At 51.3% G+C, this 21,746-nt stretch overlaps 1 protein-coding gene across 15 annotated transcripts in view; it reads left to right on the top strand.

Annotated features, from left to right (window-relative positions):
* Positions 1–21,746, top strand: part of KMT2D (lysine methyltransferase 2D) — a 94,395-nt gene that overhangs the window by 55,911 nt on the left and 16,738 nt on the right. For 13 of the 15 annotated variants that reach the window (XM_044449479.1, XM_044449473.1, XM_044449474.1 and 10 more), the window contains 13 exons: positions 784–857; positions 1,472–1,522; positions 2,733–4,457; positions 5,713–5,889; positions 6,923–7,071; positions 7,257–9,442; positions 12,099–12,225; positions 12,792–12,882; positions 12,987–13,050; positions 13,855–14,087; positions 14,681–17,713; positions 18,218–18,361; positions 20,319–20,483. In XM_044449479.1, coding sequence (XP_044305414.1) covers positions 784–857; positions 1,472–1,522; positions 2,733–4,457; positions 5,713–5,889; positions 6,923–7,071; positions 7,257–9,442; positions 12,099–12,225; positions 12,792–12,882; positions 12,987–13,050; positions 13,855–14,087; positions 14,681–17,713; positions 18,218–18,361; positions 20,319–20,483 — 8,219 coding nt within the window. The remainder of the gene's footprint in view (positions 1–783; positions 858–1,471; positions 1,523–2,732; positions 4,458–5,712; positions 5,890–6,922; positions 7,072–7,256; positions 9,443–12,098; positions 12,226–12,791; positions 12,883–12,986; positions 13,051–13,854; positions 14,088–14,680; positions 17,714–18,217; positions 18,362–20,318; positions 20,484–21,746) is intronic. The other 2 variants (XM_044449482.1, XM_044449476.1) reach the window with 2 other exon arrangements.

Genomic DNA, 21,746 nt, shown 5'->3' with positions numbered 1-21,746 from the left:
GAGAGAGAGAGGGAGAGAGAGAGCGCTATAGCTATATATAGCTATCTAGCTATCTTTGGCAGTGCACTTACCTACCATGCTCAAGCTCGGATGAGTCGCGGCTCATGAGTCGCGGCTCATGATGTCATCACCTGAGCATGCGCATGGCCCCTATGTTCACAGTTATCCAATGCTCGGCTGCTGGGGCGATGCTGGTGCAACTTGGCTCCTGTGGCAACAGAGAGGGAGGGCTCTGCATTCCCGCTGTGGCACATGTGCCATAGGTTCTCCACCACTGTCCTAGAACATTTACTTGGTGGAGAAAGTTATGCTACAAGGGGCCTGCCCTCCAGAAGATAATTCCTGGGTTTTTTTGGTCCCCCCTTGTATGTTTATGCATTTATTTATTCTATAAGCTGCCAAATAGTTAAAAGACTGTCGAGGTGCCAGACAAACAATATTCAATGTATTTGACAAAGAAGGTTTGGAAGTAGATGGGTGGAAGAGACAATAGTGGTGGTAGCCTTGTGTAGGTTACATAGTCTTTGGCAGAAGTGGGATTGTGCAGTTCTCTTACCTGTATGGGAGAAGGTGAAATTCTTTCATGTGTGAGCATGTGTGTACAGAAGCCTTAAAAAAAGAGGAAGCCATCTGTGCACACATGCACATATAGCAAGTGTGGGAAGCTGGTTTCGGCTGGGGGGTTGCAAGACCACTGTCACCGCTGCTAAGCCCACAGCAGGTGATATAAGAGTGGGAATATAACCACTCTTCCTTCTTATCTTCTTTATCTAACCCTCAAAGACTGGTCTAGCCGTTGCAAGCAGATCATGAAGCTCTGGAGAAAGGTGCCAGCCCCAGACAAAGCCCCTTATTTGGTAAGTGGCCTGTGGTAGGAAGCTCAAGATTGTGTATTGTTAGTTTGAATGGTTACTTTTCCTCTTGTAGTTTATGAAGGGTTCTTACTTTTGTGTGTGCTCACACATATCTAGATGTACCCAGCTTGAATATTGTTAGCCAAATGGTTGCAGTGTGGAATGCTTAAGTTTAGAGTTTCAGGCATTTGGCTGCTCCCTCTTCTCTGGGATATTCCATTATCTTTTCCTTCTCCTCCTCCCAGGGTCTCTGTTCTATCCACCAATCAGCCTTCTGTGACTCCTGACTCAGTCCTGATTAGGCTGTTTGGGGGATTTCACCCTTTAGGCTTTTCATTCTAAAAAATGTTGCTTCTGGAACCCTCTGATACCTCCCTTTTGTATGTGCATGGGGCTAGGTCTTGGCTAAATAAAGATCTTCACTTGGCGAATTGAATTCATCATTGCTGCACAGAATGTTAGACATGCTACCTACTTTAAAAATTTGCAACAACAATTTAAGACATGGCCCGTCCAGTGACACTGGAAGGAAATGCTAGTCTAGTTTTGGCGGGTGGAGAAGCTTTTCGCCTTCCTGGTTGTCATGATCCTTTCTCATTTTGGATTTTTCTGTGCAGCAAAAGGCCAAAGATAACAGGGCAGCCCACCGCATCAACAAAGTGCAGAAGGTAAGCAAAAAATGGAAAAGGCAGCAGATGGATAGAACAGGCCAAGAACTGAGCAGGAGAGGCCTACTGGGAAGCTGGGCCCTTTTTGGGCCCTCTGTTGAGCCAGCTGTTGCCCAAAGCTGTGTGTATTTCTGTGCCAGGAAAGATCAAACACCATCCTCTGTAAGAATTAGGCAAATTTATCTTTTCTATTGTTGCCAGTTTTCCTGTTTTAATACCATTTTGGGTTTTGCTTGAAAGCTGGGCATGGTACTGGAAATGCTGTTCTGCTTCCCAGCTCTAGTTCTTAGGTTTCGTTAGGCCCTGTTCGCTGTGCTTTCAAGCTAGTCCATGCAGCCCTAATGGCTAGAAGTGTTTTTGTTTAAAAAAAAAGACAACCCCTCCACCCATCCTGTTTCTCAGGATCTTGAATTTTGACTTGAATAGTATGATTGTAGGATGCAAGAATCCAGCTGCCAGTTTGTTAACCAGGACTTACCCCGTTGAACATCTATTGCTGATTTTAAAAAGGACTTGGCTGGCTTCTAGCACATGATCAGGTGCAAGGCAAAGATTGGTTTTTCCACGTAAAGCTATGATTGGCGTAAGACCATCTGAAGAACAGCCCTACAGTCTTCTCGTGTGTAGTCCTGCCTGTTCTTGAAGCTTAACATCTGGGGAACTGGATACCTAGCATTTAGATAGCAAGTTAAGAGAATTTTTCTGTCCCATGAATTTGATAGATAAATTCTCTGTGGTGGCATTGCTTTATAGCAAGTATTTCTATTGGTTTTTAAATAAATATATTGTTTGTTGGTTTTATTGTTTTGTAAGCTGCTTGAGGGACTTAATAGAGGAAAGGTGAGATCTAAACATAAAAAATAACATGCACACAATGAAATTCAAGCCTGATTAGAATGCAGAAGGTATCGATCCTCTCAAGAGCCTTCCCTTCTTCACCCCCTAAACCAGCCTGCCCTGTCCTGGTGCCCGCCAGATGTTTTGGGCCACCAACTCCCAGTATCCCTGATCTTGGTCATGCTGCTTGAGGATGATGGGAGTAGAAGATGAAAAAATTTGAAGAGCACCAGGTTGGAGGAGGCAGCCCTAAGAAGTAGCCGTTGTCCCACCCCCATTTTTGCACCGCGAGTGGTGCAGAGGGCATTCTTCCGGTGCTGGTGTAGCCTTTGACATCGTGCCTCTTGTGCACCCTTCCCCGCTTTCTTCACAGCAAGCTGAGAGCCAGATCAACAAGCAGACCAAAGTTGAGGTGCTGCGGAGACCAGACCGCCCTGCCCTGCACCTGCGCATCCCATCCCAGCAGGGGGTGCTGCCTGGTGGCACCCAGCCCCCTCCTGCCACCTCAGCGCCTGGACCCCCCCTCTGCGTCAACAGCGCTGCAGCTCTGCCAAGCGGGTCGGGTGTTGAGTCATCCGGCGAGCCCTTCCTCAAGCTCCCTCCTTCTGCCCCCAGTGCCCAGCCCCCAGCGCAAGTGCCTTTGCACGAGCCCTACGGCATGGCTTCTGCCTGCCCCCCGCCAGACCCAGGTTTCCCCTCCCCCTCCCTGGTGGGCCAGAGCCCAGCAGTGCCTGCTGGCTTTGTCTCCGCATCTGCCGCGGGGCATTCCCCACTCCTGCCTAACCCTCGTCCGGCCCTGCCACCTGGGGAGTTCCAGCCCACCCCCCCTGGCACCCCGAGACACCAGCCCTCCACACCAGACCCGTTCCTCAAGCCCCGGTGCCCCAATGGGTCCTTGGAAAGCTTGTCCGTGCCTGGCAGCCCCCAGCGAGCAGCCCTGCTGCTTTCGCCTCCACCCTTTGGGGAGCAGAAGAAAGTGCTGGATGTCAAGAAGGAGGACGCAGGCCCAGGGATCTCCTCTCCCAGCTACGGCTCCAGCTACGGCGACTCTCCCTCTGGGGCTCAGCACTCCTCTGAAATGAAGGCTCCCGATGTTTTTAAAGCCCCCCTCACCCCCCGCCAGTCTCAGGTGGAGCCCCAGAGCCCAGGCTTGGGGCACCGGCCCCCCGATGCTCATTCCCTGGCTGCCTCTCCCCCCAGCCAGTCTGATCTCTACAAACAGACCCCATACCCAGATCCTTACGCTCAGCCTCCACTGACACCGAGGCCACAGCCCCCACCCCCAGAGAGCTGCTGTGCCCTGCCCCCTCGCTCGTTGCCCTCTGACCCCTTTTCCCGCATCCCTGCCAGCCCGCAGTCCCAGTCCAGCTCCCAGTCCCCTCTCACACCCCGGCCACTCTCCAACGAAGCCTTCTGCCAGTCCCCAGTCACACCCCGATTTCAGTCCCCTGACCCGTACTCTCGGCCCCCGTCACGGCCCCAGTCCCGGGATCCCTTCGGCCCCTTGCACAAGCCCCCTCGGCCCCAGATCCCAGATGCTGGCAGCTTCAAGCCAATTCCGGTTTCTCATAATACCCACGCTGTCGGTAATTTCCCTTCAGGGCCTCCCTCAGCTGAGTCTCCCCACACCAAGGCCAACCAGCAGCCCCAGTTTGCCCGCTCCCCTGGTGCCAGTGTCTTCCCGAATGCTCAGCCTCAGATGCGCTTCACATTCCCTCCCAGTGAGACAGTCAAGAGCTCCCCTTCCCATGGGGTCAACAGCCATTTTGCTCCTGGCAAACCGCAAAGCACAAGTTACGTGTCCTCGCCGGGGTTCCACCAAACTAGCAGCCCCCTGGGGCCGGGCAAGAACACTACAGACTCCTACAATGTCTCTCCGCTGCGGCCTCCCTCAGTTCTGCCCCAGCAGCCCGCCCCTCAGCAGGAGGGCACCTTGTCCTACCTGCCAGCACGAGCAAGCATGGTGCCACCAGGGGACAAGAGAGAAGAAGGACTGGTAGCAGGGCCCCCTAACAGAGACCTGCAGGAGCTGCCTGCCAGCCAGGAGGGGGCAATGGGCAGCAACCCCACCCAGACAGAGATGGAGAAACAGCGGCAGGTGAGTGGGTACCCACCTAGGTTGTCTTCAGGCACAGGGGGACAGTGGGGGAAGCATTTGATAAAGCAGTCCCAGCACAGAATTATGCCATGTAGAATCCAAGACTGGAAGTCATGCGGAAGGACATCTACCCTGGTTCCATGGTTCCAAGCTCAAAAGATGATTGCAGGATCCTGATTTGGGGTAAAAAGCATGAGTATTGCACCAAAGGCTCTATTCAGAGCAGATAAACACAAGGGACCCAAGCAATCGAAGCAAACTGGAGAGGAAGGCCAAAACCAAGTTTCTATAGGTCTGTGGCTCATTTGTGGGAGGACAGACAGAATTTCTTCCTGACTTGAGATGTAGCAATTGCTCAGCTTCTAAATGTGGGTGAGACCTGTCCTTAGAACCTTTCAGAAGGCAAATAGTGGGAGTGGAGAGAGAGAGAAAACCCTGTACCACTCGGCCACTTACTATGGCAAGGCTGAGAAGAAGTAGCCAGAGCCAAGGGAGCAAGGCTAGAACCTAAATGCTTTTGAAATAATCTCTAAGGAAGGCCTGTGCTTCCGTGATGGTTTGTCAGCATAGGGTGTACTTGCTCTCTGGGATGATGCAGTTCCATAACATGTGATTAAAACAAACCCAGAGAAGCAGAGCACGCAGTGCTTCAGATGGCATCACCCATCCGTGATACAGCCATGGTGTCTAATTTGTTGGATGTTACTCCGTATTGCTTTTGGCATGCAGCAAGACACAGTGGGAGAACTTGCTTTCTAAATTGATCCAGTTCTAAAATTTGACATTGTGCCTATAGAGACTCCCTATATTTTCGATGCTTACAATATTCCAGTACCCACTCCTTATGAGTGTGGAATGACGGAGGGGCAGGGTGGGCAGTAGTCCCACAGTTTGGTGTTAAGGTTTTGTGTATATGGTGTAGCTGTCCCAGTCTTCCTTCTCCAGTCCATATTTGTTGGGTGGAAGTGTGTGAGCGTGCACACACACACTAACCCCCCCCCCCCCGCACGCACACACAACTGCAGAGCAAGTAAAGTGCTCAAAATCCTCTAGCAGCATGGCTTGGGGTTTTGAGTCCCAGAAATAGGAGATGCATACTAACAAGGGGAGGCATTGAGGAAGGTCTGTTTACAGGAGGAATGCAAATTTTGTCCAGAAGTTGGGACTGCAGGCAAACTTGCTTTAAAGACCTGTAACTGCAGGGCAGATTAACAGTCTGTGCCCTGTCTCTTTGGTGCCCCTCCTGACCCACTAGCGCCAGAGGCTCCGTGAGTTGCTCATTCGGCAGCAGATCCAGAGAAACAACTTGAGACAAGAAAAAGAGAGTGCAGCGGCTGCAGCCACCAACACACAGGCATCATGGAATCCGGAGAGCAGTGGGCAAGCCTTTGAGCAGATGAATCGGAGCATGACTCCTTACCCATCGGCACAGGTAAGGTCACCCCAGAGAGGGTACCTGTCTGTGACTGCACTGTGGATTGCAGCATCTGGCTTCTCACAAAGAGTCTCCGCAAGAATTCTGGTTGCCTGTGATGTCTTCAAAAAGAAAGCAGTTTCTAGTTCACATGACAGAGCAATATGATGATCAAGATTCAGGAGCTTGGATGCTCATGTTCTCTAGCATCCAAAAGGCAGATCAGTTCATCTGCCTCCTCCTCCTTTTGAAAATCTCATTGGGAAGCAAATCTTCTGTGGACTTGAAAGCTGTGAGGAGAAGGGGGCCAGATGCATCCCAAGGGAGCTGTCTGCTGTGTCATTGTCCCCCAGAAGGTGGAGCCTTGGCTTCCCAAGGGCTGCTCCACTAAGTAAAGAAGGAGTCCCATTTGCCACTGGTGCAGGGAGGGGACAGACTGAATTTCCAAGTTAAAAGAGCCACATTTCAGAAGCTGGCTTTTCTAAGCATATGTGGTCAAATTTGTATGAGCAAACAATTGAAATAGGTACCTTACTATTGTATGCAGCTGGCTTAGTTCTCCATGCTTAGTTCTCACTAGTAATTCAGTCTGTTAGCGCTCTTTCTCAGAAGCCTCTAGAAGACAGCCGTGTGCTGGGAATGTATCTCGTTAAAATGGTATCTGCTAGCAGGGGTCGGAAAGTTCTCTTTCAAAAATTCGCTTGGTTGAGGTTTTGGAAAGTTGCTATTAGACTGGACCGGGCTAAATCACAAATGGCCCAGTTTGCTCTAATCCAGCTACATACATTGGTTTCCAAGTGTGATGTTGCTTTGTGATTAAAAACATGATGCTAGGTTGGTATTTAGGAATTTGAATTCATTTTATCAGGAATTTGTTTCAGGATGATTAAAGGAACAGAATCCTTAAATATAAATGATCTGCATAAATTGCATTAGATTTGTCCTCACAGTAGACTGGGGGTGTGGTGACTTTCCTAGAGAGCTTGTTTTTCTAGAGACTGTGCTGTCAGATAGTAACAAACATGCTCACGGATGTCCTTGCTTTTCCCAGGAGAAGGGAATACTAGGCGGCTTGGGTGGCACTCCAGGGGGCAGCAAACTCCCCAGTACAGTCATGGTGCAAGCAGCCTATGTGCAGGACGAGCGACTTGCTCGGCCACCCCCAGCAGCCACCCCTTCTTCCATGGATATCAATGGCAGGTGAGTCTTTTATGCTGTCATTGGAAGGGCAGGCCCTAATCAGATCACATATGCCTGTTGTCAGGTAGCACTGAGAGTGACCTGTAGTCATTCTGTGGATGGTAGTGGTGCAGGGCTCCCAGGAGCCCCCAGCTGTGTCCTGCCATTGCCATTCACCCCCTTTCTTTGTTCTTAACCCCTTCCAGGCCCTCAGTGGCAGCTGCACAGCCATTTTATCCCCGTGGTGTCTTCCAAGCCCCATCTCCACAGCAGCAGATGTGGCAGCAGCAGCAAGCCGTATCCATGCGACTCTCCGTCTCTTCACGCTTCCCCCAGCCCCCTACCCAAGACTTGAGCCGTCAAGGACTCGGGGGTCTTCCCCCACGTCTGCCAGGTCCTGGTGAACAGCTTCAGGCTGCAGCTGGCACACTGGGAGCCCAGTTCATTGAGCTACGGCACAACATCCAGAAGGGGGTGCTTGGGAGTGGAGCTGGGCCTGCCTTTGTCCAGCAAAATCCACAGGTTCGACCCAGATTCTTCTTGCCTGGAAATGATAATGCTGCGCAGGCTTTGAAAGCGTCTGTTATGCCCATGCAGGCACCTGTCCTGGGAGGCCAAGGCATGCAAACACAAAAGATCCCTATTTCAACCTCCCCTCAGGGGGCAGAGATGAGCAACAGCCATCACGCTCATGCCAAGAGCATGCCTCAGTTGATCCTACCGCCTGGAAACCTGGAGATGCAACATATCCCACCCCGGCCTCTCACATCATCTGGCCCTAAAGATGTGCCCATCACCCCAGTGGTTGTAGATGCTACTTCAGCCGCTGGCAAGAACCAGTTAGGTCTAGCTAGTAGGCCGTTACCTTGTGAGGTGCCAGTGGAACCAGACTTAGATGATGACTTTGATTCCCACAAGGATCTGGAGGATGATGATGACTTGGCCAACTTGAGTCTTGATCCAGATGTTGCCAAAGGTGATGATGACTTAGGCAACTTGGATAACCTGGAAACCAATGACCCACACCTGGATGACCTGCTGAATGGTGATGAGTTTGACCTGCTGGCCTACACAGACCCCGAGCTGGACACAGGGGATAAGAAGGACATCTTCAACGAGCATCTGCGCTTGGTGGAATCTGCCAATGAGAAGGCTGAACGGGATGCTCTGCTCAAGACAGAGCCCTCTTCTGGACCCTACCTCAAGGATGCTCCTTCCACTGGTGCTGGCAAGCCAGATAAGCCGAAGGCACCATCGTTGCCCAGGGATGATATGCCCAGGGCTAAAGAGGGGCTTAGTCTTCTGCATGCTCCTGCCTCTTCCTCTGCAGGGGTGCCCCCGTCCCCTGTCCTTGTAAAAACCCACAATGACATGCTGGATAACAAGATGGTGAGCCTACCTGCTGATATTAAGCCCAAATTAGAAGAAGGCTGCCTCAAGTCCTCGCCGTGCCAATTTAACACCAGCACTCCAGAGAAGCTTCCTGTCAAATCTGAAGGAGCTGAGAAAATGGTCGCCACCTTAGCAGGGAACATGAAGCCTGGCCAGAGCCTCATGAGTCCTGCTGGAGTACGCCTTGGCATTGCCCAGTTCCACAGCAACAACCACCCTTCTGTGTCAGAAAAGGTTCTCTATGGCACCCCAAGCCGCCCACCACTTGCTCCTGTCCAAATGGGCAATGACAGTAACACCCTCCTAGAAAAGTTTGAGCTAGATGGGGGTGCCCTGAGCCTAGCTAATACTCAGCAGCACTCACCAGCAGATGATCTGGACAAGATGGAAAGCTCCCTGGTAGCCAGCGAGCTGCCTCTCCTGATTGAAGATCTCCTGGAACACGAGAAGAAAGAGCTGCAGAAGAAACAGCAGATGTCTGCTCAAATGCCAGGTGGATCGCAACACCTCCAGCCCCACACCATGCTGGCTCACCCTGCACCTTCTTCCCAGCCTCATGATGGGCAACTGGTAAGTCCCCAGCAACAGCTTCAGTTGGGCCTCGTGGCCAGGCAACAGGGTATGGTGGCCAACCAGCAATTGATGCAGCAGCAGCAGCAGCAGCAGCAGCAGCAGCAGCAGCAGCAGCAGCAGCAACAGCAGCAACCACCACGCCTGGCTGGTCCCCAGCAAAGCCAGGTACTGGCTCCACATTTGGGCGTGACTCAGAACCAGGCTCATATGCTTGCCACCCAGCATGGCGTCCAGGCAGCACATGGCCAGCAGAACCAGCAGCAGGTCTTAATGCAGACAACTATGCCTGGAGTGCAGCAGCCGCAGCAGCAGCCACAGCAGCAGCCGCAGCCGCAGCAGCAGCAGCAGATGATAGGACTTAAGCCCCAGCAAGTTGTCATGCAGTCACAGCAGCAGCAGCTGGCCAACAGCTTCTTCCCTGATACAGGTAAGAGGGCTTCTGAGAGGGCTTTTCTACATCAGCTTATTTCATTATGTTTTCAGCAGAGTGTATAATTAAAACTTTGAATGGTTTAAAAATCTGCCACTTCAGTAAGTCACGGGGTCTGGCCAGAAAGAAAATTGCTTGTGAGGGATCCACCACTGTGCATCCCTCACAAAAGCACTATTCTTGATGGGCCGAATCTGATGGCAGAATCAGCCTGGGAAAAGGATAGCCTTTTCCTCAACTGCTCCCTGTGTCTCAAGTTAGCAGAAGATTAATTATGCTTCACACACAGGATGGGATGGGAAAGTGCTTGCTTCCTCCCACAGCCCCTAAAGAGCAACATCTATTCAGATAATACATGTAAGATAGAAACTCGATTTTAAATGTGGTTGAGTGATCAAATTACTTTTTCAAAAGTCAAACTATGACTGGGTTCTTTCCAAAATCTCAAATTGGATGTCCACCCTACTTTCCACCGGGACTGATTGAATTTTAGCTGTGGACCCACGTGACTATCCCATTTGCTAACCTATAGGAAACGTACAGTCATGAACATTAGGGAGGAGACGTCATTCAGCGTCTGACTGGCGTGCGGAAGGTCTCTGGCTCTGTCCCCTGCCTCTCCAGGTAGCAGGAGGAAAGAGTTACGCCTGAAATGCTGTCTGGGACCTGCTGGCTCTCAGTGTTGACAATGTTGGCCTAGACCAGGGGTCTCAAACTCGCGGCCCGCGGGCCACTTGCCGGGATGGGCGGGGCACGGGGGAGGGGCCCTGCGGCCTTCAAAGCGCAGTGGTGGAATACTCGATGCGGCCCAGCCTCACCCAGACTCCTCTTCCAGCTGAGTTTGAGACCCCTGGCCTAGACAGACCAAGAGGCAGACTCAGCATAAGGCAGATTCTTACTGTTTTATTTTTTATTTATTTATTAAAACATTTCTATGCCGCCCCTTGCCAAGGCCAAGGCATGCAACATTCTAAGGGTAGTTTCAAAGACCTAATTGCACTGGGGCAGCATGCATGTTGCCTCTGCAACTGCACCTTGCTACATTGCTGCAGCTGCCATCCACAGATGCTTCGCTGTGCAACTAGAGCACCGCCATGCTGGATCTGTTAGCCTCCATGGTTCCACAAAGCCCAAGGCACCACAACCCAGGGGCTCCCAAATGACCACCAAGAGAACATCCACACCGGGACCAACATGAGGATACTGGGGCTGGCATTGTTTACTGCAGCTTCCTTCTTAATTTTGTAACTTTATACTTAGGGACAGCCCGAGGGGCATACGCATGGTTACAGTAGGGATGTTTGAGAACTGCACTCACGGTGGGCGGGTGGGGAAATCCCCAGCTCAGCTCCCTGGATTCCGGCCTGCTTTCTCACAGCCCTGAGTCCAACTTGGCACCAAAGCGCAGTGAGTGTTTGTGTGTGTGTCTGTCAGGAATTGAGTCCACACAAACACTGCACAAGCGGAGTCCACTTCACATGTGACTTGTGAGCTTTGTATGTGCTGCAGAGTAAGGTTGCAAGGTTGTGCAAGAGGAATTTTGCTGGTGGTGCAACCATTCTTGGACTTAATTTCAGTGTGGCTTGATTCCTAAGCCAGGGCCAAGAACAAGAAAGAAATCCAATGAGCAGAAGAGGGGTGGATCACAACCCTACTTGCTTGATTTAATTTACCGTAGTCTGCAGATGTTTGATTATTTTTACATTAAAATAGATCCTTTTCTATAACAAAAGGTTCCTTATTCCAATGTGTTTAGCATCAGGGCAGCAGGAACAAACAAACATAACAAGGATGTAGAAACAACTGTAAAGTGTGGAATGAAGGTGGAGGGGAGAAAAGAGAGAAATGCTAGTTGTACATGTGTACAGTGGTACCTCGACTCACAAACGCCTCAATTTATGACCAAATTGGGTCACAAACAGAAATTTCTGAAAAATTTTGCCTCGGGTCACAAACTCCACATCGGGTGACAATCGCAATCGCACCTACGATCACGCCTCCCCCCCTGAGCTTGCCTGCGATTGCACCCACCTCCCTCCCAGTGCACCTGCGATCACGTCCGCCTCCCCACCAGTGAGCCCCGGATCACACGCACCTCCCCCTGAGCACGCCCACGATTGCACCCTCCCCCCCCCAAGCATGCCCATTTCAAATTTTTGTGATAAAAAAAATAGTTACAGAACGGATTAACCTTATTTACATTGAACCTTATGGGGAAATTTGACTTGGCTCACGACCAGTTTGGGTCATGACCAGAGTTTTGGAATGGATTAAGTTCATGAGCCAAGGTACCACTGTATAACTGCACTAATGCACATGGCCATCTAAAGCCCACTACCAGCCATAAAGTCTGGAGCCTAAAATTACCAATCAGGCATTGCCCGAACTTTGTCCTAGAGGGTGTGCATTGGTGGCTGTGAGGGTCTAGCTTCCAGCTGTCCTTTGGCAGGGAGTGTTTCTTTAACCTAGCTGCCATTCATTCCCAATAAAACATGCATTAGAACCTCAGTGCTCTGATACTGGGGTGCTAGTGATAGACAGGGAAAAGCCTGGCCCTTTCTTGGTGACATGTGGGAGGAACACAAAGGAGCCATCTCTATCCTGATCGGTATTTGATCTCTTCTTGTTTTTGTTTTTCTTCCTCCTCCTCAAGAAGATCTGGATAAATTTGCTACTGAAGACATCATGGATCCCATTGCCAAAGCTAAGATGGTGGCACTGAAGGGTATCAAGAAGGTCATGGCACAGGGCAGCATTGGGGTGCCTCCTGGCATGAACAGGTAAGCATCGAGCTGTGTGGTTTAGATCTGGGGTTCCAGAGGGCTGTCAGGCATCTCCCTCCAGAGGTAACCGCAGTTGATAAGGGACGTTTGAGCTCCTTCCTGACATGCACCTTCAGAGTGTGTGCAGGTGATGGACTCTGTCCCATCCGTTCTCTAACAGAAGTACTTGTGTGCGTCTTACCTTGCATTTTGTTACCTCTGGGAGGTGGAGGCATAGGGAATGGATGTTCAGGGTTCTTCAGGGAGGTTCGCTGCACCTGATGTATGCCTCCCAGTAGGGCATATGAAGGGAACATGCTGCTTACATACACGCATGCACACATTCCTGCTGAGCCATGGCGGCCCTCATCTGTGATAACTGTGACAAACACTTCATCTTTGTTTTGCCTTTAGATGCACTTGAAGCTAAAATATTTTGGAGTTTTTGTTCTCCGGTATGTGGAGGTTCTTGCTTTGAGAGACTCTGGCATAGCATTTCTCAGTCCTCCAGGCCTCCTGGCCTTACATTTGCTTCATTCTTCCCACCCTTACCCCATCTCACCCTGCCCCCTTCCTCCTTGCAGGCAACAAGTCTCCTTGCTGGCTCAGAGGTTGTCTGGAGCTTCATCTTCCTCTGAAATGCAGAACCACATCCTCCCTGGCTCTGGAGGACAGGTGAGCAATAGTTGGCAGGTCCCAGGAGATCTGTAGTAGTGGAAACAAGGGAAAAGTCGGTGGGCAAGACTGTAGAGTTTCTGATTCGTTCAATTCTCTTGCAGGAGCGGAGCAATGATCCAACCCAGGCTCGTCCAAACCCACCCACCTTTGCTCAAGGTGTCATCAGTGAGTAATCAGGGCAGAATAGCGGGTGCTTGAAGGAGCTGTGTGTTCCTTTTCCTTGACTAGCACTCCAAGATTGAAAGCTGGGCTCTTTCAAGATTGCTCGCTATAGCTTTTCCCAGTCTGACACTTTCCAGATGTCTTGACCTACAGTTCCTATCATCCCCAACAATGCTGCCTGAACTGAGGGGAGTTGTAGATTGATGGGTTGGGGAAGGCTGGTATCTCATTTATGCCAGATTGAAAAATGAGGAATGCCTGCTGCCTCTTGGTTCCAAAACACAATTTCCAGTGTAAAAATGGGAACCCTGACTCCCATTGGCTAAAACTAGCAAGGAGAGGTGGTGAATTCTACCCTTCCTAGCATTATCTGACCACATGCCGTCTACAAATACAGACAGTGCCTCATGGGCAACTGGTGAGTAACTCCTCTGTAAGAAGGAAGCTGGGAACAGAGGACTGTCAGGTGATCCTTTCTTCGGTTTGCATCCCCCCTTGTGACCTTGGCACAATCCGCCGTTCATGACTTCCACTCACCTCGTTCTTATCCATGGGCTTTACCATTCACAACATTGAACGTTGTCATTTACCAACACAAAGTAAGCTCTTCAGAATCTCTCATATCCAAGGAAAGTTTGCATACAGAGGGTCAAACATGCACACTTCCATATCCTGCATTAGTTTGTACAGTATTGAGAGTTGAATTTGGATATAACTGTTAAGAACTGTTCTTTTTTAATGCACTTTGAACCTGTCCTGTGTACACATCTTTAATTTTCTGCATTGGTGGCTCTTTTTCATTTCTAGATGAAGCTGATCAGCGTCAGTATGAAGAGTGGCTTTTTCACACACAGCAACTCCTCCAGATGCAGCTGAAGGTGCTTGAGGAGCAAATAGGGGTTCACCGCAAGTCCCGCAAGGCCTTGTGTGCCAAGCAGCGGACAGCTAAAAAGGCTGGCCGGGAGTTTCCTGAGGCTGATGCTGAAAAGCTGAAGTTGGTGACTGAGCAGCAGAGCAAGATCCAGAAGCAGTTGGATCAGGTAGATCCTCCAAACCAGCTTGTGTTGCATTGGCTAAGTGTGCTGGCTTGGTTCTGGTTATGACCAGGTAGTATCTGGAAGGGGTGTGTGGTGGCTTAAAAGGCATGGATCGAGGCAAAGTATTGACTTCATGCCTCTTCTAAGGAGGTAGGCGGTACGGAAGAAGCTTGATTGAATGAAGGAAAATGAAGGCTGAGATGAGAGAGGGCTGGAAGAGAGAAATGGCATGTTGGCTAAAGGTGTATTAGGGTAGCTCCTAGCCAGAAGAGCAGGTAGAGATGGAGTATTTGCGTGGGGTGGGGGGATACTGAGTTGGTGCTGGCCTCTGTGTATTTAGTGTATCTGTTCAGTCACAGTAAAAGTATAAGATCTGAAGCAGCATCTAAATATCCTCAGCACATGGGCTCCCATTAAAGAAGAAAAAACCAGCTTTATCTTTACTAGAAAAGGGCTTCTAGTTCTTGTAAATATGCCTTCAGTATTTGAGCAAATTGGCCCCTGAGGACAAAGGTGGAATAGATGGATTATCAGCTGCATGAACATCTCCTGCATCTCATCTCATCTCATCTCATCTCCCTCTCCTGCTCTGACAGGTTCGGAAACAGCAGAAGGAGCATACCAATCTCATGGCTGAGTACCGCAACAAGCAACAGCAACACCAGCAGCAAACCTCCACTGTCCTGGCCCTCAGCCCTTCTCAGAGCCCTCGCCTCATGGCTAAGCTGCCCGGCCAGCTGCTTTCCTCACATGGCCTCCCACAGGGGCCACAGGGCCTGGCAGGAGGCTTGCGCCTCCCTCAGGCTTCCCCCATGGCTGTTCAGCAGGGCTTGCCATTCATGGGGCAGCAGCAGCCCCAGCCGCAGCAGCCCCCTGGTGGTGCTGCCCCCAGCAACTTTTTCTCCAGCAACCGTCTCTTGCAGGAAAGGCAGCTGCAGCAGCAAAGGCTGCAGCTGGCCCAGAAATTGCAACAGCAAAACCTCATGGGGCAAGTGTCAATGCAGCAGCATCAGCAGCAGCAGCAGAGCCTCATGGGACAAATGACAATGCAGCAGCAGCAGCAGCAGAGCCTCATGGGACAGGTGTCCATGGTGCAGCAGCAGCAGCAGCAGCAGAGCCTTATGGGACAGGTGTCCGTGCAGCCGCCGCCAAGCAGCTTAGGCCAGGCTGGCTTGATGGGCCAACCCCCTCCTCCACCACCAACACCTCAGCCCAGCCAGAACCTGCTCCCCAAGCAGCAAGGGCTGCTAAACAGCCAGCCAGGAGTCATGGTCCAGCAGCTTTCGCCACCGCCGCCGCCACAGCAGCAGCAGCAGCAACAGCAGCAGCAGCAGCAGCAGCAGCAGCAGCAAGCCATGCTGGGACACCCCATGCTGCAACATCAGGGCATGATGGCTCACCCAGCTTCACAGAGGCAAATGCTCTTGGCTCCACAGCAGCACAGGGCACTGGGCTCCCCTCAGCAGCAGGCCCAGGGGATGATGGGGCATCGGGTGCTTTTGTCGCCGCAGCAGCAGCAGGCAGGGCTACTGGGCCAACAGAGGACTTTGCTGAGTCAGCAGCAGCAGAACAACATAGCGCAGCACCAGACACTGCTGGGCCAGGGGCCAGCTGCCCAGCCCGGGGCGCTGGGGGCAGCCCCTCAGCCGGGTGCCCTCAGCCAGGGGCAGGGTGTAGCCACAGAACCGATCCAGCACTTTGTGCAGCATGGATCTCTGAACCAGCCGCTGCACTCGAGTCAGGGAATGCAGCCCACCCTGCCGCAGCAGCAGCAGCAGCAGCAGCAGCAGCAGCAGCAGCAGCAGCAGGGTCTGGTTGTCAAGGAACAGCAGGGAGGGCCAGAAAGCACCTCTGGGCTGCCACAAGAAGGGCCTGATGGTGTGGTGCTGCAGCCACAGCAACTTCGGCCCCATTTGGTAGGCCAGGAACTGGGAGCACAGCTGCAGATGGGCAGCCAGGAACAACAGGGGATGCCTAGCCGTGGAACACCTCTGCAGGAGCAGCCCTCGCAGCTGATGCTCCAGCAGCATGGGGAGCAGCCAAAGCAGTCAGTTGACATGGGACAGGCACCGCACCTTCTTCCGGGCTCTCAGCAGCAGGGCACCTTGGGATCCCTGCAGCTTCGGATGCAGCAGAAGCAGCAGCAGCAAAGCAGCCATCTGCAGCAGCAGCAGCAGCAGCAGCAAAGCAACCACCTCCAGCAGTCACTGCGGACTCACCTGCCTATAGATGGTATCCTACAGCAAGAGGTGTCTCAGCAGCAGCAGCACCACCACCACCACCGAGATAGCACTCAGGCCTCCAACTTGCTAAATCTGCAGATGGAACAGCACGGTCAAGTGCAAAACATCATGGCTCAGCAGCAAAGGATTGTGGGCCAGAACTTGGAGCAGCCTTCAAAAGGCTTACCAGGGCAGCTCCCTTTGCAGCAGCCGCCGTCGCAGCAGCAGCAGCAGCCGCCGCCGTTGCAGCAGCAGCAGCAACTGCCGTTGCAGCAGCAGCAGCGCCTTCAGAGCCCAGCTGGGCCTTCCAAAACATCAGGGTTGATGGTGCCACTGCAGCAGCAGCAAAGCATGATGGTGCAGCAGTCCTTGCCGCAAGGCCAAAGCATCCTGTCAAGCCCTGTGATGGGCCAGCTCCGTGCCCAGCTTCAGGGGGTCATCTCCAAAAACCCACAGCTTCGGAACCTCACTCTTCAGCAGCAGCAGCAGTTGCAAGTCCTGCTAATGCAGCGGCACCAGCAGAACCTGCTGCAACAGAACCAGGCCTTGCGGCAGGCCAGCCCCTACCCAGGGCAGGCGGCAGCACCAGTGGACCAAGGTCAGCCTACCACTCCACAGCTTTCGCTGCCTGGCGCCGTGGGACAGCCGCCGCCGAGACAGCCTCCTCTCGCTGTGTTCCAAATTCGTCCAGAGCAGGGCCTTGCTGCCTCTGTGGAGCAGCAGAGAGTGCCAGTGAGCCAGCAAGCAACCCCCACTCCCACCAGCACAGGGGTGTCAAGGCTCTCTACCCCGCAGCCTCCCTCCGTGCCCTTGAGCATTGCTGGCATGGCACCTACACCGCCGCCGCAGCACCCTCTTCCTTCAGAACCAAAGAGACCGTCCCCTTTGCTCCTAGATAAAAGCCCTGAGCAGCACCCAGCTCCCACCCAGAAACACCATCCTGCTACCCCCAGCCCCCTGCTGCCTCCTGACCCACCTTCTGTCCCCAGCACAGGGGAGACTGTTCCCGAGACCTGTAGCCTCAGAGACTCAGAGTGCCCCAAAGATCCCGTGGAGTCAGTCAATGGTCAGGTGGCGAAATCCGCTTCCCCACCAGCAGGGAGAAGAGTCCTGCCGTTACCAGGAGACCCTCCCCTTGTGTGTATCAAACAGGAGCCCAAAGAAGAGGCAGCCCAGTGTGCACTGATGAACAGTGCCCAGCCTGTCAAGCGAGAGGCAAATGGGGATCCCGTGTCCACCAGTAATAGCCTCACCCGCACCGAAGCCGGCCACCTCTTGCTGCAGAAGCTGCTGCGAGCCAAGAATGTGACCCTTGCCACACAGCGCTCCGGCGGTGTCAATGGGCACGTGGATGGCAAGCTGGCTGGGGTGGAGGGCCGGTTGCAGGTGGCACCAGACGCGCGAGAGGTGAGCATGAAGGGAGAAGAGAAGCTGCTAGCCTCAGTAGCAGTGGTGTGAATGGGGAATTCATGGTGCTGGGGGCCAGGGGTTAATCTGTTTGGCTGTCCTGCCAGAAAATGCATCTAACAAGTAATTCAGTAAGCAGTTCTTTAAAAACTTCCCTGCATGTGTGTGTTTCAGACTCATGTGTACTGTAGAAAGCTAGAACATGGAGGGGGGAGGAAGTCAAGTACCCATTGTGCTGGTTTGCTGTGGGAGGGATTCTTCCTACATAGAGAAGCATTCCAGAATATGACTCCTTCTCTTCTTCCTGCTTGTCACCTGCAGTCTAAACTAGTAAAGTTTGTAACCTTGCTGCCCACAAAGCAGGTAGTTCTGCAGGGGAGGGGAGGATGAAGAGTGGGATCTTGTATGTCTCCAGAAAGGGACATGCACGTGCCCAGAAAGGTGTGCTGAGAAGTGGAAATTCACTTGCATCTATGTCTGCCTGTCTCTTTTGGGCCACTACAGGATATGCTAGCAGCGAAGAAACCCCCACCACCAAAGCCCAAGAGAGCTCAAAAAGCCGGGGAGCGACTTGCCAACTCCCGTAAGAAGCTGCGCAAGGAGGATGGAGTGAAGACCAATGAAGCCCTAATGAAGCAACTGAAGCAGGTACACCCCCCAGTCTACCTGCTGTGTGGGGTGCCAGCTGACTGAAAGACTGGGTGGAGATTTCATGAGTGCCTCTGTATTTCTCTCAAATGTCAGCGCATAAAGAAAGCAAAGAATTGCCATTTAATACGTTAGGAGCTGCACAGGTTTTATAGCCAGCCATAGCAGTGAGGAGTGAGGAGGACATAGAAAGTGGTAGCTGCTAGCATGTTGCAAAGTGGTACATCTTTGCAGAACTAGTTTTCTCTTCTGTAGACGGCTTGAATAAAAGGATAGGATACTGCAGTTACATGTAATGCTTTGGAATCTGTTGTATGTGCAGAATTGGAAGGAAAGACCATGTAGGTTTGTATGTGTTAGAAGTAAAATCACCACAGGCAGACAGTCCTAACCAGTTATCTATTCTGTTTTATTCTGGCTTTTGTTTGTTTTTTCTTACTAACCATAAAGGGGGAAGGATGTGCAGCACAAACATGTAATACAGGCCCCCACCAGCTTATATGCCAAGATAGCAATACAAACAGCAAATCTCATCAGTCATGAAATTTAAAAGTTCCTAGTTGATTTTTTGAAATTGCTTTTTTCTACATTTCTGAAATTATACCATGGCACCTTTCTTGTTGTTCAGTTGCAAAGTTATGTCCAACTCTTCACAACCCTGTGGACAACATTCCTCCAGGTTCTCCTATCCTCCACCATCCCCCAAAGTCCACCCAAGCTCACACTGACTGCCTCAGTGACTCCCTCCAGCCACCATGTCATCTGCCGCCCCCTTCTCTTTTTGCTGTCAATCTTTCCCAGAATCAGAGTCTTTTCCAGTGAGTCCTTTCTTCTCATTAGGTGGCCAAAGTATTTGAGCTTCAGCTTCAGTAGCTGGTCCTCTAAAGAACAATCAGGGTTGATCTCCTCTAGGACTGACCAGTTTGATTGCCTTGTGGTCCAAGGGACTCAAAGGAGTCTCCTCCAGCACCACAATTCAAAGGCCTCAGTCTTTTGGCACTCACCCTTCCTTATGGTCTAGCTTTCACAGCCATACATTGCAACTGGGAAAACCATAGCCTTGACTATATGCACTTTTGTTGGCAGGGTGATGTCTCTGCTTTTTAGTATGCTGTCTAGATTTGCCATAGCTTTCCTTCCAAGGAGCAAGCATCTTTTAATTTCTTGGCTGCATTAAAAGATACCTTAAAAAGACACATTAAAAAGGCACCTTTCTTACTATGCGGCAAACCTATCTAACTTCTGAGAATATTAGATTGGATTCACATGATGCATCTGTTAGTATTTTGCAGTTGTCACTTGCCATAGACACAGTCTCTGCATTGAACTCATGTTCAGCTTGTTTTATTAACCTGCTTCCATAATTAGTGTATTGCTGGATCCAAAGTGGAGGCCTTATCTCTTGAAAAATGGAGGATTGAGTGGCATTCTTTTTCCCCTTTTAGTTCCATTTGTTTCATTGACGTATATTTCTGGCTTCCTAAGTAATATTTATAGCCACCAGACTCTGTGTGTGTGAGAGAGGGATGGGAAGAAGAAGTAGGCATTTAGGGCACGTCCCTATGTCATGCTGGCTGGGGAATGATGACACTGTAGAACTTCCTGCTGTGTAACCTGCACAGAATTGTGCCTTTAGTCATCTGTCTTTTGGGCCTGTAAATCCTATCAACAGCACTGGCTGTCAGTCTCCTGGGATCAGTGCCCGAAAGATTCCATGAATATCCTTGAGCAGGAGCTACAGTTTAGCCTCTGTTTTTTCCATCATAGTAACGGTTTTGCAGCCTAAGCTGGAATCTTGAGTGCTGGCAATGCATATCCTTTTCCCTTTGCTGTACAGGGCCCTCTTTGTCTCACCCTGGTGTGTGTGTCATATCTGAGTGCATCCCTCACACAGTGTCTAGGATCTGTCAGTCAGTGCATGAAGAGTCACCTGCCTGATTCAGTTCTCTTTTCTCAGGAACTCTCCCTGCTGCCTCTCATGGAACCTGTTATTACTGCCAATTTCAACCTTTTCCCACCCTTTGGGAGCAGCCCAATCAACGGCAAGAGCCAACTCAAGGGTTCTTTTGGTAACGCGGCCCTGGACAGCATTCCAGACTACTACTCGCAGCTTCTCACAAAGGTATGTATCGCCAGCTGCTTCCTGAAGATGGAGTAGTGTGCTGGCTGGCTCTGTTGTTCACAGAAAGTTCCTAGGCAGGCTGGCTGGCTCACATGTCCCTCCTGCCAAAAGCTTTGGTGGATTGGCAGCTTTGTGAAGAGCCCACTGTGTGCCTGGCAGACATTTACACTCACCCTGTATTGCTCTTCCCCTCCTTATCCTTTTGTCCTCCAGCCGGTATCCCAAGGAATGCCATGGCATGATTTATATCCCCACCCCTAGCTCTTTTGTTCCCCGTAGCTTTTAAATTCTTTCCCCTCATTTTGACAGCCCTTCCAAAGTGCCTAAGCAATACATTGGAGGGGTTACCACTAGCTGTTTTGGTTCCCTGAGTAGGGCAGCGGATGCTCTATGGGCCTCCAGAGTTGCCTGCATAAACAACACATCGGTTTCGCTCCCCAAACGAAAGCAAAAGACAAAGCCTCTTGTCATGGATCTTATAAAATTCCTCGTTTCCTAATTCAGAGCTCCAAGAACACCAGCAAGGTTGCACTCCTTCTGGCCCTTTCTTGGCAGAGGTCTTTCAACAGGGCTACCAAGGTAGTTTCCAATCTAAAACCAGGCCTAAAGTTTGATTGAAATTGATCTAGATAATCTGTTTCATTCAAGAGTACTTGGAGTTGGCTGGCAGCCACTTGCTCAAGCAGCTTGTCCAAGAATGGAATATTAGCAAACAACCAGTAGTTGTTAATGCTGAATCCAAGTTAGGCATTTTCAAGAGTAATGTCGCCGCTGCCTCCCCTAAACTCCCCCTATCAAGGAAGAGACAGTGACCTCCTGGACTCAGCCAGGTATCCCGTCCTTAAATAAGCTGCGATGGGCAAGGGTCAGGCACATGTGTGATCAACTGGATTTTGCCGAACAGACTGAACCAGACCGTGACTTAAGGAGCTGATTGTCACAGAGCAGCTGCCAGTTGCCGGTCCCTTACTTTGTGGCCTCGGAGTTGCATGTGACTTGCCGACTCCCCAACACCACCAGAATCTCTGTGTTTTGTGCCGCTTGCACTGTGTGCCGTCAGTATGTAGCTCTGCCTCTGCACAGCTTTGAAGTCCTGCCCATCTCAGGCTCTAGCACCTGTAGCAAATGGAGAGGGCTGGAAGCCAGAGGAGGAAACATCAGTCTGCTTGAGGTTCAGAAGACAGTCACAAAGCGGGTGGAGCCAATGTCTGTCTCATCGGGGCGAAGTGGTGTTTTTTCTTCCCGATTCTTTGTGAAATTTGC

Source organism: Varanus komodoensis, unplaced genomic scaffold (assembly GCF_004798865.1).
Source record: "Varanus komodoensis strain SLA01 unplaced genomic scaffold, ASM479886v1 scaffold59_1, whole genome shotgun sequence".
NCBI lineage: Eukaryota > Metazoa > Chordata > Lepidosauria > Squamata > Varanidae > Varanus > Varanus komodoensis.
Note: the sequence above shows the minus strand (reverse complement) of the source record. Positions and strands in the feature narration are given on the sequence as shown.